Source organism: Pagrus pagrus, assembly GCF_965226575.1.
Source record: "Pagrus pagrus genome assembly, chromosome: 11".
Taxonomy (NCBI): Eukaryota; Metazoa; Chordata; class Actinopteri; order Spariformes; family Sparidae; genus Pagrus; species Pagrus pagrus.
Window position 1 is genome coordinate 8,249,957 of NC_140195.1, and position 16,434 is coordinate 8,266,390.

A 16,434-nucleotide genomic window follows, 5' to 3' on the forward strand; every position below is an offset into this window, starting at 1 on the left:
AGTATCTCTGGTATGTAACCGCTGTGTTTTGATACATAATAACTTCATCGCAATTTAATTTGATGACAGAGAGCAGCTTGCTATGCGTTTAGGGTCTTAAACAAACAAAACAGCCTCTATGCTTGGTAAAACCAGGTAAAGCGGTGAAATTATGTAACAGACTGTACAGAAGCTGCTCCCTCGTCGTCCTCACATCTTTAAAGCTTGGCAAATCTGCACTACAACTACATCCTTGTGCAGATATTACTCATAACAAGTACAGTTAGAGCAGCAGCTAATAACAAAAAATCATGTGAGAAGGTGGGCGATATACTGGTTTCGTCACCGTCACCGGAGTCAGGCTTGGCCACGCCGTGGATTTTACAAGTCATAAGTGATATGAGTGTTCTAGCCTATTTAAAATAATGTGCTTTACAATGGCAGCTAGGCGGCTGAACATGTACTCATAGAACTGGAGTTACATCCGATAACTACTACTTTTCCTCGCTAATGCCAACTTCGATAACGCAAACATGTGGACGGTAAAAACAAAGAAAAAAGAAAAAATTTCTCAGCCGCTGCAGTAACCAACACAAACGTCTTCATCTACTCCCACCATCCGATGAAGTGAAGACCCTGTCGTAAATGTCCCCACAACATCTGGAAACTCATACAGGCTTTATGTGCACTAACTATTATACTTCAGACTGCTTTCTCAGCGAGGGCCAGCAACATATAAAGCAGGACATGCTTCAAAACCCAAGTTTAAGGATGGATCGTTACAGTTCAAGCTTCGAAGCTGTACGTTTTAAGACCGCCGTAGGTTATTGTTTATTCTGCAGGTTAACCTGTTGAACTTAGCGTTAACGTGTCCCACAGCCAATGTGGCTGCCGTCTGTTGTAGCATGCTGGAACAACGTTGAGACAGAATCATGTCTGAGTGGATTATCGCTTTTATTTTAGTAATAACGTGATATAATACTGATATAATACTGTTTCACAAAAGCAAAAGTAAATTGTGATGATCGAACGCTAATGTCAAATGGCCCATCCCACATTCCTATTGCCTTTGGTGTGAGCTTCACAAAATGAAATGCATACAAATCATGAAATCCTGGCCCACAAACCAACAATAGTCCATCTTCATCAAAGCACTGTTTAAAAAACCCACCCATAAAAGTTGCTGGGAGTACTCCAACAGACACATGAACAACAAGAGCTCAATGTGCTGGTCTTGCTGGAAACACAACATGTCTTTGCCATGGAAATAAACATGTCAGAGTCAATACATCCCTCCCTTCAGTCCAGAGGACGATCCTCTGAACACTTGAGGACAAAAAAAAAAAAGGCATGCAGCGTGTTCAGAAACACTGCCTTGGTAATTGACTCATGCCCAAGATGAAAAGATTGTGTTTTTCATTGAGAGTTTCTTTCATTCTTTTGTGTTGAGGAATCACAGTTGTTAGGAACAAGTTAAGGCAGCTGAGGGTGAAGCCGCCGCTTTGAGACAAGGATGAATAAACAAAGTCAGAACAACAAAAGCAAAGAAGAAAGAGATGTTGGGCAACACTCAGATGTTTAAGCAGTTTCCTCTGGGGGAGTGTGTCATTTTGAATATTGCTGCTGTTGTAGATCTCCTCTGGTTTATGCACTTTGAGCATATTAAAGCCACAAATAGCTTGAGTCTGCGTTTGAACCCACTGACATTCTCAGAAGATTGAATTCAATGATTTTGTTGGATGAAAACAAGTCGTACCATAAGGAAGCATGTTCTCTCTCGACTTGCACTGGTTCGCTTCATGCTTTATTGCATGCTCAATAAACTCTAAAACTGTTTAAAAACTTCTAAATCCCTAAATGCATCACCTCATGCTCTTGATTCTGAAAACCAGACTTTTCATTTTTGGAGGGCGGAGGTAGGAGGGCTAGGTGGGCATATAAAAGGGATTTATTCTGATTGCATTGAGTTTGGGGGATGAAACATTCTCAAATCCTCAGAGGTGGTTATTAAGAAAGTTACTCTGAAAAGCTATTAGTCCATTTATTCCCAAGTAGTCCCTATATGTAAGTCAGAGCTGCCGGCTAAGGGCTGCTGGCCGTGGAGGTGAGACCTTGTCAGAGGTGCTTTTCCTCTCTGATTTATGGGACGGTTCTGGGATAAGCAGGGTATTTAGCCAGGCCGGCTGGAGGGGGTGTTAGCAGGAATAAGACTCAGAGGGGAGAGCGCGAGTGTGTGGGAGAACTGTAGAGCCGAAGGTGTGTAGTTCAAACATAGGGTAATGTTTACTTTGAGTGCTGAGACCCTCGCTGTTTGCTTTGCCCCAAACCTGCCCCCCTCCAACCCATCACCTTTCCTTCAGATACAGAAATAGACTTGAGTGGGGCTGGGACACCCATAGGTGTAGCTTTACTCACGCTGCCAGCAGAGGACTTCAAAATAAAAGTCCAAAAGTATGGACCAAGAAATGCATTCAGTCAACGAGAGCGGCTCAGTATTCAGCTGTGTTTTCCTGACAGAATGATTTGGTGCAAGGTCTCACATTAGAGACAAAACAAACTTTGTTGACAAAAGCATTTTCAGATGAAATCCTTCATTTTCATGAGCTCCTTGTGGCAGAGGAGGAAGGGTGCTGGGTTCAATTCCATAAAAAGGTGTTCTTGGGATCACAGTGTTTGTCATACTGTGTGTAATTACAAAGGAACATGTATTGTAATTATCCATCTTAGAACCGCACTTACACTATACTTAGGGTTGTGGTTGAGCAGGATGGGGTTAAGGTCAGGATAATTACTGCAGAGCAGCAGAGAGTCTGGATGGCTGTACTGTACAAAAACACAGTTAAACGTCTTCCTTCTATTCACTGTAATCGACCCACATAATGCAACTGACGATTATCTTAACGTTCGATAAATCTGCTTATTATTTTTATGAAAAATTGTTTAGTCGATAAAATGTCCGACAAATAGAGCGCATACCTCCGCCACGGCCCAACATTCCCCTTTAATTACACTCATAGATACCAGCCACCTAAATATGCCTGATTTTTTTCATCACGATCAATGAAAAAAAAAATGAAAGTGAGATAAAGTCCCTTCATCCAGATTGCACCAAAGGTTAACGAGGTCTATTCTGGACCAAGACCCATCGTCCATCCAAGTTTTATGGACATCCGTTCAGTAGTTTTTGTGTAATCCTGCCGGTAATCAAATCAACCAACAACTGGAGAAACGATTGAAAACATAACCTCCTAGAGGCCAAAGAGGCGTCTTCAAATAAGTTTCTTTTGTCCAACCAACAGGACCCGGTTACTCAAGATAATCCACAGACTTTGTTGTCAGCAATTACAATTTATATCTCTTAAACTCAACAAGTCACAATTAACAAAATCAGCAACACATTTATACCAATAATGAACATACTACCATAATCCCTAAAGTGTGCTTGAGTCGTTCTTTTAATACGTAACATGTGTACAACCACATTAACACAATAAAATTAGCAAACAGTGCTACATATGCTACATATGAATGTTATGCGGTGTGTCTCGTCTTGAATCTGGCGGTAGCCGAGGTTGTGGAGAGGACAGGAACTATGGCTGGTCGTTGCAACAATATCACAGCACACTGTGAAAATGTCGTGGGTTTTTCGAGTTGTGCAGGGCAGCAGACGGACCAACCTCCCAGCAGAAAAAAAAAACAAAAAATGGTTTTGATGAAATGCAGACGTCAACATTAACACAAAATTTAGCATCCCTCCCCCCCCTCTCGCCTAGATCCCCTTCAGCTAATGAAGGGACACTCTGTTGGCTGTCCAGCGAGCCTCTAAAAAGTTGTGAATAAAAATATCAACTGCTTCCATTCGGGATATTTACACTCATCCTTCACACACTCTAAATGTTTAGGAATCATGACCACTGACTGATCCTGTGCTTTCAGAAACTGTGATCACAGCTTCAAAAAACCCCGGTCCCTCCCTGCTTATGTCCACCAACCATGAAGCCTCAGAGTAACCTGGAGTGAAGGGAAAATGAAGAGGAACATGCAAGCTGAGTTTAGGGAGGGCGACATCATGTTAACAAGCTTAAAGAGAAACACTTTTCTATGTCTTTCATCAAGTTTACTGTCAAGTTTCAGCTTACTACTCAGCACTACTCGGCCTTTAACTCTTTTTTATAGTTTTATACTGTCCTGTATTCAGTTTCCAAAAGTTTGATGATGTAATCAAATGAAAGATGCTTTCAAGTTATGGGAAAAGTTGGATTTTGTGGTTTGAAGTGTGACCCATACCAGCTGCTAAAAGTTAGAATATCTTGACCTCTGCTGCAATTGCTGTTTTTTGATCATTCATCTTTAATGTTTCTTGTGAGCAGAACTACAGTAATGTTTGGCTGGAGTACCTCTTTGGTTTAAAATAAAAATGTAATTCACATTAAAATAAAATATTAGAAGACAATAATGTTGAATTTAAGGGCCCAGATACTGACAAAGAACTATAGCAGCAACAAAGGCTGACTGTTTCATCACCTCAGTCACCTCTAAGGAACAACACTAAATGGGTGAAATCCACAACAGCGACAGGCTTATCTAATCTATTTATTATGCACCCGTTTAATTTTCAGTAGAACAAACATTACAGGAGCAAACTGTGGAAACAGAGATGCTGTAATCTTCTACGTTGTTTTGTAAACACATTTTGCTCAGCTTCTTCAGTCCTGAATAAAAACGTGCCGCATTAATGTTTTATTCTACAAATGTCTGCCTCTGTCATTCGCAAACACCGATAAATAATGGACGCGTATTTTGGGTGTTGTCATTACAACAGTTTCGGCTAACTCAAACCAACACATACACGATCTTTGTATCTACTGTTTCAAGCTGTTGGTGCCTGCGTGAGCATTTTACAGTGTGTGCTTTCCAACAAAACTGACAGTGACAATGATGAGCCTTGAGACCGCAGAGTAAAGAGCAACTCGACTCACCTGGCGTCATTCATAAAACATTTCTCAGCCTCAAACTCTGTGAATAAATAATGGACATTCCCTGTGATTTTGATCAGAGACCGAGCATCTGGTGCTGTGCCTTTCGCTTTGCATGTGTGGCCTTAATAGACTATGACTCACAGACCTCCGGACCACCTCCAGAAGAAAAACACTTATTACAGTAATTAAGTGAATCATGGAGTAATACTACCAGCGCGCAGAGAGACGGGCTGACATGACACACTCTTAGTGTTGTGGGTCTAATGCATACTGTGCTCAATAATTGAGCATAACTTGTGACCGTTTCCCATTAGGGGCCGAAGTGACAAGAAATTCATTTGTACCTTTCAAGGGATTTTTCACCCTTCTTGGCATGTGTCCTCCACTGTTAATGACTTCTTGGCCTCATGCAGCATATTTTATATACGGGAAGGGTGGCACTTAGTCCAGCTGTATACCTTATATTTATACAACCAGAGCTAACTGACATGACACTCTCCCCTCTGCACACAGCAATTACATTCATTGGTGGTTACTTTAAGCAGATACAGTACCGACTATAAAGATGGCAACACAGCAATTACAGCACAAGTGTGATATTTTTAGTTGTTTCCTGTCAAACTGAGGTATAAAGTGAATGGTTCTCTGTGTAAGCTGTGAAGCAGGCATTAACTACTAAAGGCTCAGAAATGTGAAGTGCAGCCGGCTGGAACTGACTGGATATGGGCTTCATTTAAATGCTGCGAGACAGCACAATCACTTTATGTAAACATTTCACTCATGCAGGCATATCGAGTGTTTAATGGCCCCCTCATTACTGCTACTACTGTACTTCAATCAGACTGTGTGAGGGGACACCAGGGAAGAAAATATAAGGTTCTGAAGAAGTGCAAATGTAAGGGCAAAACTTTTTCTTTTTCTGGCAGTTCTTCTGAAATATTTGCCACTGAAACAGCATTCAGTTAACCAATCAGACATTAAAACTAATTAAATGTTTGCAGCTTTACTTTATCATTTATGATCATAAATGAAGAGCCTTTGGGTTTTGGACTGTTGGTTGAACAAAAGAAGCAATTTTAAGACATCACTTTGGGCTGTGGGAAACTCTGTTGAGCATTTTTCACAGTTTTCTTTTTGACAATTCATAGACTAAAACACAGATTAATCAATAATAAAAATAACTGTTAGTTGTAGCCCTAACAATGGAAGTTGTAATGACAATGTTGGATCTGTAATAATCTAGCCAACTAGACAGACAGATAGATAGAGCCTGTCTAATGTATTTTGTTTAAGTGTGACCAAAAACCACCAGTTCCCCACATTTGAAAAGCATGCGTTCGTCATTTTAACTTTGAAAAATTACAATTTAATAGTCGACTTTGATAGTTGAATTTTCTGTCAATTGACTTTTGACTTTTTGTTTTCATTTCAGTTCTAATTTGATGCCTCAATGATTATGATGATGATTATTATTATAATTGAAAGCAACAATAAATGTTGTGCTGTCATTACAACCTGGCAAATGACAGGGATTGCAGCACTTCCAGTGATTTCTTCCATATTAATGCCTCAGTTTGTCGGTCATTCTGCTCTCCCTGAATCCCTGAATTATAGAAAAAAATTCAAAGTGTACCCTGTAATTAAACCCTGCAGCACCACGTCATGTCTGGCACCTCTAAATAGTTTGTTATAATTATAAAACTGTAATTGTGTGGACATTATGTATTATTTAAACCAGGTGTAAAGGCTCATGCAAATGTTTCTTACTCCCCATTATCCACCAACAGACACCCACTCACCTGAGCCACTAGCTGATGCACAGCATGTCACTGTCTGTTCATCGCAAGGAAGCGCTTGTAATTATGTGGATTCTATTAAATTTGAAATTAAATTTTCACACTGAAGAAATAACTTCATAAATAGCTTTTCTGTTCATTTGGCCATACAATTTGGTTTTGTACACCTGGCCAATGGAAGTAACCAGTTTAAACTTGTGCATAACCCACATGTCAACTATATACAGCATACTGCTGTGATCGTTGCACAAAACAATGCTAAAAGGACAGAATGCCTGTAGAGCTGAAATGATTATTTGATTAATTGATTGGTTGATCAACAGGAAATGAGCTGCAATCATTTTGATGAGAAGGTAAAAAAAATGCCCAAATTCTCTGTCTCTAGCTAATCAAATTTGAATATTTTCTCGCTTTATTAGTCTTTTATGATGGTAAACTAAATATATTTGTGTTTTGGACTGTTGGCCAAGTAAAACAAGACATTTTTGGATGTTACAGAGGCCTCTGGGAACTTGTGATTGGCATTTCTTTGCCATTTGTTGATTTATAGACAGTTAATAGAGAAAATAATCACTAGATTCATGTTTATTGAAAATAATCCTTAGTTGCAGCCCTAAATGCCTGCATGGTGGATGGTGTAATGATTTAGAACAAAAGAGCACAACCACTACTTGATGTATAAGCTATTACAGTCTGCAGTAAATATATATATGGGGTTCACCGCGGGTGATTAAATACTGCAGAGGGTCATATGGTTTTTCCCATGCCTCTGTCCATTGAGGAAGTCTCAAATTCATCAGTGAAGTCATCCCTCTTTCTACCCAGAATGCATTGGCCATAACCCACCAAATAAATAACTTGGCTTTTTTCATCTGGATTCCTTGATGTATTGGGTTGGATTTTTCCATTACTAAGCAGAATAAGAGCATTTCCTTTCACTTCCAGCAGTCTCTAAAGCTGGCGCTCACCATCAGGAATGTAAACACACACAGTCTGTAAACAAGGCTCTCTCTGACCCCCAACCCCCTTCTGACAACGCTGACCACCGCAGACCAGCCTAATGACGTCCCTCGCTGACCCCCCTCCCAAAACTCTCAAAGAGAGACGCAGCCCCATTATTCAGCCGAGAGGTCACAGGAGGGAGCGGGGAAGAGGGTAAAGAGGAGGAAGGACGGTGTAGCGTCAGCCATGGAAGAAGAAAATACAGAGGGTGAGATGACAGTCCCACTGATATCTTCTTCAGAGTCACTGTATCCCCAATCAGTGAGCAATGGAACAGAATAACAAATGTGGGCTCTGTGGTGGGGGGTTAGAGGATTAATGATCTAAGAGCTGCTGCAGCTGGCTGAGGGACGGCACTGAGGTTCCTCGGCGAGCCATCAGCACTTGTGAAAGGGGGCTCTAGAGGTGAGTTTAAGACTGGGGGGTCAGAGTGCCGTCAACACTGACTCCATCCTCCCCCGAAACCAACAGGGATGTTGTCAGCACAGTGCTGCATCTGCACAGAGAACAAAGGCCACTGACAGGGTGAGAGGGGAAGAGAGATGGGAGCAGGAGAGAGTTTTCTAATTTTAACCACAATGCCACAGTTGAGAGAAGCATCACGGGCCTCATTTGGAACATATTGTTCAGATTAAAGCCTTGATAAATAAACAAGCTCCAAACAAGCTCTGCGCTCCTTTCTCCTGAGTGTGAGGGCTCGACACTGATGTTGCATACAGAGCAGTTGTCCTGGTGTTCTCAGGAAAAAGTTTAGGGTGATTTAAACAACATTTTTTTTCCACTTCCTCTGTCGCACATGAAACCTACAGCTTTGTCAGCCCTGCAACCATCCTAAATGAGGTGACAAATTGTGGTCACAAGGGCCTCGCTAGCTGCTGATAAAGTGATTTTCTGCTTGAGGAAGGCAGAATAGGTACCGTGGCAGAGGGATCTCAACAGCTGATGGGTCCCTCTGGGGAGCGACAGGGAATCTGCAGAGTGCACAGGTTAGTTTTGTTTGGCTGTGACCTAACATTTGTATTGCATACAAAATGTGTAAAACAGAGCAATGGTTCAAATTCGGTATAAACTTGCAGGTAATGAAGCAGCTGTTAAACAAATATAATTGGATGTAAAATGAAGGAGAAACAGAAATGATGATCATTCTCTACACTCACTGATACATCGCATTTTCCAGGAGTCTTTATAAGAATTTGGAAATTTGGGAAATACACAAATTGCTTTTTGAGAATTAGATGAGAAGATTAATACCACTCTCATATCTGTCAGTTAAATAGGACACTACGGCCAGCAACCGGTTAGCTTAGCTTGGGCATAGCATCAAGACTGGAAATGGGTAAACAGCTCTGTTGAAAGGTTACAAAATCTACCTACCAGCATCTCTAAAGTTCACCAGTTAACTCACTACATCATTACATGTTGGGGGTCAAACACATAACGGGGAGATTAAACAAATGACAGCCCATTCTCGCCTCCAATGCATCAAATACAGAAGCCTGGTCAGTGGCCCTAAGCTTTTAAGTTTGATGAACAATGTCAGTGCCTAAACCTAACAAAGTAGTTTCTTCTGCCTACACCAAACAAGTAGTTTTGGTGCCTAAAACTAACCAAGTAATGTTTTCTGCCTAAACCTAACCATGTAGTTTTTGTGCCCAAACCCTACCAAACCACAACAGTTTCATGTTAATAACACATTAGATTTGCATTTATTCATTCATTCATATTATGTCATGGTATGTGAAATCGCTGTCGACAAGCTTTATTTGAATGTCTAACCAAGTGTTGCGTATGTATTATTGCTAACTTGTGCATGGAGCCCTTTAAGTGCAAGACTGACGCTTGAGGGTGGAGTAGAGAGTCATAGTTTGAAACTTAAGGCCACGCCCAGCTGCTGGTAGGTGGATTTTGTAAAGATTTGACAAAGCTAGGCCAGCTGTTTCCCCTTTTCCACTATTTGTGCTAAGCTAAGTTTCAAATTTAACACACAGGCACTAGAGTGGCATTGATCTTCTCATCTGTCTCCCCACATGAAAGTGAATCAGCGAATTTCCCAAACTATTTCTTTAAATGAATGCAGGTAACCCCTTTAGGTGACGCTGATGAATTATTTTTCTCCTGAATAGAAATGGAGCAGTAAAACTTTATCCTGCACCTTGCAATGATAACCTATTTCTCAGAGTAAGGCACTCTAGCAAATATGAAGCTCATTACAGAAAAGGAAATTACCAGGGGAAATAGATTGATAAAATGATAATCACTTGGAAAGGGCACTTGCGAGCGAGGAAGTCAGATTTCTTAGGGCCAGAATCTTTGACACTCTGTTGCAGAGAGGAAAATGTCTTGGTTTTACATTCCAGCGGTCAGGATGAAAGTGAGCAACTGTCCAGAACGAAGGCCCACTGAATCGCCTTGGGTCACTGCTTGTGCCAGACAGCTTCGACTTAACATGTGCCTGTAAACAGGGTACTCAGTCTGTATGAGGCTGCTGCCCTAAAACTAAACTAAAAATGTTTGTATCAAGCTGCAGCTTGGACTCACTAGGGGCTCACTAGGTAGGATAAAATAGGCACAATAAACCTGAACTGTTCCCGGTTTTTAAAGGATTCGCTATATACAGTTTAATGGCGCCTCGTTTTGGGAAGTGAAAGCACTTCTGCCTGCTAAGTGCAATCATTAATATCCCGTCTCAAATCACTCATCGCAGTCATACACATTCAGTCGTCCTCACAACACACCCGCAGATCAAAGGCGTTTTCGTGATTCATACCGCTATGCTCTTGGACAGTATTGTTATCAAGCGTTTTCACCACTCAAGTAATGCCAAGATAATAATCTCTCTAGTCTCTCGGCTGCTCTGTAACAACATGTACAGTGGTATTGGAGCACCACTTGTCAGGCACATGCTTTCTGAGAGTGTCTGCTGAGTGGTAAAGTGAAGCTGGATTGATCCCCTCCACCCACTCATCAGCGGGTGACCGAGGGCTACCCCGAGGCTCAACCTGCCTCAGAGACTCTGATCATAATGAGAACACAACTTATCTGACGCTGCAACCATCTTGCAGAGAGAGAAAAAGACAGACTGAGACAAACTCGGCTCTTATCTTCACCACGGAGTGCTTTTTGTTTGGCGCAAAAAGGCATTTACAGGTTAGGAGCTCAACTGCTTTCACGGGGTTTTGGGTAAACCCTCCACTGTCTGTCACATTGGATGCCATGAAAGTGCCTAAAAACCAGGAAACAATAGAAAGCAGCGTGGCAGCTAGCGACATTGTTAGTGGTAACTTTTTTGTCTGTTTTACTTACAGCAACTGAATGATGATCAAGCACTTTTTGAATGGAGACGGATCGAAAACTGTTTACCACCAACGTCTCAAACTTCAATGCGCAAAAATTAATTCATCTCAGTTCATCTGAGTGTCTGTGTGTCTGCGTCTGTGTCATGTTTCCATCACTGCTGATCAGAGCTGGAGCCGATAAACACCCGTGAGCGCAGCAGAGACATTTGATCTTGGTATGGATGCTGACTGAGCCCTTTACCACTGAAGACAAAAGCCAGATGTTAGTGGGTGTTAGTGGGTTTTATGTCCAGTCTGAAGGGAGAAATAGCGAAAAAGTAATGTTGAAATTAAAGGGGTGACATGTCTCTAGAGCTGGGCATGTATGGATACTACATTGTCATTGTGATATGACACTACATATCATCTTGTTTTTTGGATTGGCCAAACTTAGTTGACCCACTTAGTCAATATATCAACATTACTGATGGTTATATATGAAAAAGTCTTGCTGTGTTAATATTTTGCGAAAGTACCAATAGTCATCCATACAATACTGTTGCAATAGCCATATGAAGGTATGTGGTCAAAAATATTGTGCTACTCCTGTCGAGCATTTATGAAGTGCTTCTGGACAGATTTCAAAATATTGAGACACGTATCATGTACAACACCTTCTCACTCCCAACTTACCAAATACAACTGCTTGGTTAAGTTTAGGAGATCATACTTTGGGTTGAAATAACTACTATCCGAGACGTAACTTCTGTAACGGAAGTGACGTAAGAGACATAAATCAAGTTACGTAATGTGAGTAATTTTGTTTACTGAAGTTAACTTTCTTATGTAACATAACTAAAAAACACATCACTCTTGATTCTTGATCACAAACGTGATATAACCCCTGGAAGGAAAGTCCAGGGTTGTATCACCCATCCAACCAAACCCCAACTCAGATTACTCACGCTCTTTACCCTACTGTGCTAGAGGGGCGCTTCAAGAAGCGATACAAGAGGGGTACCTACTGCGTCAAACCTAGGAGAGTAGTGTCACTGACCAGGCTGTCATATTTGCCATGTTGAGAGTGAGAACGAGCAGATCAAGTATCGTGATACAGCCTCAAAATGTTGCTGTATTATTTTCAGGCCATATCGCCCAGTTCTACCTGTCACTTTGGTCAATAAGTGATCAAAACGTCAGTGTCCTGCTTTGTAATGTCCTTAACTTCTCAAAGGCACACGGGCAGAAGAAGTCTTTTTTCCCAGCTGACCTGAATACATCTTCCACACGCCAGCTGTTAAAAATGACTTTGCCAAAAATTGTGCTCCAGTACCTTGGCAGACAAATAGGGACTTTTGCATCTACTTGTTTTAAGGCGCATCCAGTCTCTTAGGGGATAAGTGTAACAAACCAACACCACTGCAGGAGCTACTCAGGACTCAGAAGCAACGCAGAAAACACAATGACTGAGAAACGAGAATGAAGAACACCAAAGTGGTGTCAAATGTTGAAGTGAGATGACTGGCCGTGCTCATTCATAGAAATAGTGCCACAATTTCTGTCTGTCTGTCCGTCTGTCTGTCCTTTTGTTCCCTCACTCCTTCTTCGTGCTAAACAGAAAACATTCAGAGAAGTTCAAGGCCAAAGGGATCGGCAGAAATAAAAGCCCCATTTAAATGGTTCTTTTATGTGGCTTCACAAACAGTTTCAAAGAACCGTCTGAATTACCACAGACACAGCCCATACACTCTCTCACTGTCCCAATTACACAAGAGCATACGCTGACACTTCCATGCTTACACAGACCTGCAACATGTCCAGCCGTCTATCAAGTAACAAAAGTGGGCCGGACAGGACTGGAGAAAGTGGCGAAGGGGACAGAGGATAGCTGTGCACAACTTATTTGTTTGCAACAAATATAAATAGCACAGGGGCTGACAGCGAGCTTTCTGACACTGTGGGTGTGATGCAGTCGTTGCTTGTGGCTGACAGAGAAAAAGCACGGCTACTTCATTAAGTGCAAAGGAAAGGAAGCGAGGACAAAGCAAACAAAGCAAGAGTTGGGTGAAAAAAAGAAAAAAGGAAAGGGGTGAGTGAGTGTTGGGGGTGGGTGGTGGTGGTGGTGGTGGTGGTGGAGGGTGATTTCTTCTTCCTTTCCATCTCGCTCATAGCGGAGACTTGGGCAGCATCTCTAGGTAAGCCTCCCCGTCACTTGGGCCTCATATTGCCAAGGCTGCTCGGTTCCCACAGTGTGTCCGGGCCTGGATCTGGCCTTCCTCCCCGCTAAGGCAGCCCTGCGTCTTTAGACCCCCAGGCCCCGGAGCAGAGGTTACACCAACATAGCCAGCCACAGCAGCATGTCAGCCCCACACCAACCGTTGCCTTGGTGCTGCCGCATTAACGAAGAGCTCCTGACTCTGTTCGAGGGAAAAGTGATTTGCCATGACGTCTGTGTCTCTCCTCTTTCCTTTTCCTCCTTGCTGCTCGCTCACTAAGAAACCTCCTGTCTCACTGTCCGTCTGTCTCAGCACCCTTAATCTCTCCTGTCTCATTTTTCCCTTCTTTGTCATTCTCTCCACCACATCCTCAACTCTTCCCTCCCTCATTCCTCTGCTCTTTCGCTCTTTTTTTCTTCCTGGAGTAACGACTGATGCCTGAAACACAGTCCCATGATTAGCCTGACTGATGAAAGACAAAGACTTGTCTGCAACATCTGCGTTGAATAAATATTGAGCTGACAAATTGTGCATTTTTGGAGCTATTGTTCATCTCTCTGATTCTCCGGCTTTCAAAATTGTTCCCAGCGTGCATACTTGCCAGCGTCACAGAGTTGCCACCGACATCAAACACAATATTTATTTTCAGTTAGGCACAAAATATGCTCACAAATAACTTCAGAGCCAAACATGGATAATGTGTCACTGCAGAGCTGCTTGCCTCGCACTGACAAACACGAACCAGAGGAGAAGCCGATCAGGTGGTCGTGCACGGCATTTCACTCGGTCACCAACAAACAGGTGCATGCCATTACAGACCGACACTCATACAGCAGCATTCCACGCTACAAGGAAGTGTGTAATCGATGTTGTGGAAAATAAAGTGAGAAAAAAGTAGTTCTAATTGCAAAATGTAAATATTGAGTTTTCCCACAAGTGGGGGCAGACCACCCAGGATGCAAAATAGTCACCCACCCCCTTTCTCTTTTTGCCTTGTCGACCGCCCGAGAGATGTCTTTTTGTGTGTGCGAAACATCACCGACCACAATCAACACTCACACAGAAACCATGATGTGTCTTTGCATGCAAATACTTCTGGCAGCCCTGGCTTGGCATGTGTATTGTGGGAAAATTAAGTGATGAAAACCTGGAGGAGAGGGGAAAATTGAGCGTGTAACTCCCGAGTCTTTCATGTTCCTGTAAGGTGCCGGAGTTTTCGATTCAGGCTGCCCCTCTCTGGTCTGAATAATTTCTCACAAGACAAGAGAGCAAGAGGGCAGCCGGCTGGGTAGGACGGCACTGTAGCTGCAGTGTCTGACACACGAGAGACTCCCTCCATGTGTGTGTGTGTGTGTGTGTGTTACAGGCCGGTGTCAAATACTTGTCTGGACTGTGACAAATACCTCCTGGTAGTCTCATCACAATTACCTGCAGGATTAGCTATGAAACATAACTGTTCACACTGCTCATTCTGTTTGAAGATCAAACACAACCGAAAAACTCTCAGTGAAACTTAATTTAAGCCTTTTCTTGTCTTCAAGTCTGTATAAATAGAAGCAACTGAGCACACTGACACGACAAAAAAAAAGCAATTAAGCGGCTGCAAAATTAGTCAGGGAGAGTCATTGCTGCATCAAAGTGTCTAAAAACTGCACTTTTACCTCCACATTCTAAGAAAATCTGCTTTTTCCTTGTTTAAACACACATTAAATTCAAGTCTAATTTATTCAGACAAGTGTCATCATTACCAGCGTTTCCACAATTAATTAGGCACCAGCACTTTCCCCAGCCATCACCAATAAAACGCAGGAAAAAAAGAGAAAGAAGAAGAAGAAGAAGAAGAAGAAGAAGAAGAAGCTATTTTTGGCGTGAAAACTTACCTTGAGTGGTTTTACTTCCTGAAGCTGACTGTTGGACAAAGGCGACCAGGCAGAAACCTACAAATCCAAGGCTTGCGCGTATGAAAGCGTGCACATACATGTTAACTTTCACTGTAGTTCAACACGAGCACTTTCTAAGATCTACGATGCGCAGGAGCACATAGGCTACAAGGGTGTGTGTGTGTGTGTGTGTGTGTGTGGTATAAAGGTCTCTTGTTATTCCTCTCTGAGCACCCGCTGATAGGACACTGTGCGATCCCTTTTTTTTCTCCCCTCTTTGCGCCTGGCTTATTTGAGTTTCAAGTGAGCGGGGTTGAGGACGGTCCGACAACGCGGAGCGGTGGAAGGCTTTTCTGTTATCATGTTTCGAGCCAGACCGATGTCAATTTAAGAAAGGGGAGAGAGAGAGAGAGAGAGAGAGAGAGAGAGAGAGATGGAGCGCGGCGGGGTCTGAAGGGGGAGGAGAGAGGAAAGAAGCGTCCGCGCTACGCTCCGGACTCCTCTGCTGCTCCTTCTCTCTCTGACTGGCCCCCCTCACGGCTTCCTTTTTTTTTCTTTTTTTTTTTCTTTCCCTTAGTTCTGCAGGAATTTACACACACAGGTGCTGGTTGAGCTTGAAGGGTGGACCGGGGCTACCCACGTGCGTCCGTGCGTGCGTGCGGTCACCTGGCCGGTGCCACCTGCGCAAAAAAAAAAGAAGAAAGAAAATAGATGGAAAAGAAAGAGTGGCACGTCACGTTGGTAAAAAGCAATGGCTGAAAGATGGGGACGAGAGGGCGGATGGATTTATAAATGGCTCAGATGGGAAAAGTAATAGCCTGGAGATTGCATTTTGTTCCTGTGTGTAAGGCTGCGGTCCACCCAGTCCGACTAACAAACCAATACGCACCCATTTTCGTCGGGTCGGGGGTGCAGCTTTGATGCGGGGATGTCTGCTGTGTCACTGATGGATGATTAGCAATCTCATCAGAGCAACACATTTAGAAAAGTGACATCAAAAATCCAAATTTTACAGGAATTTCTGAAACGATTCTCAAGAAAATTGTTTAATTTAGTGGGAAATAATTAGATTCTCCTCCTGCCCACTGAAAAGAGTTCAAAGTTCAACTGACAATGTTCAGCACGAAATTGCAAAGCTTGTTGAAAATGGAAAATGATACCTTACACAGTATCTGTTTTATTCCCTGAGCTGATTTCTCTGCATATTATCTGTGTTCAAAGGGCAATTGGGGGCCCAGAGCAATTTTATATCCTTGTTATGGCCAAAGCTGGAGCTGCATGAACAACTGAAGTCTGCATGAACCTGT

The 16,434-nt window shown here is 42.5% G+C and overlaps 1 protein-coding gene across 2 annotated transcripts in view; it reads right to left on the reverse strand.

Annotated features, from left to right (window-relative positions):
* Positions 1–15,578, reverse strand: part of scube3 (signal peptide, CUB domain, EGF-like 3) — an 86,850-nt gene extending 71,272 nt beyond the window's left edge. Inside the window, exon 1 of one of the 2 annotated variants that reach the window (XM_084365665.1) lies at positions 15,128–15,578. In XM_084365665.1, coding sequence (XP_084221791.1) covers positions 15,128–15,227 — 100 coding nt within the window. In that variant the 5' untranslated portion in view covers positions 15,228–15,578. The remainder of the gene's footprint in view (positions 1–15,127) is intronic. The other variant, XM_084365666.1, reaches the window with a different exon arrangement.
* Positions 15,579–16,434: the final 856 nt, after the last annotated feature.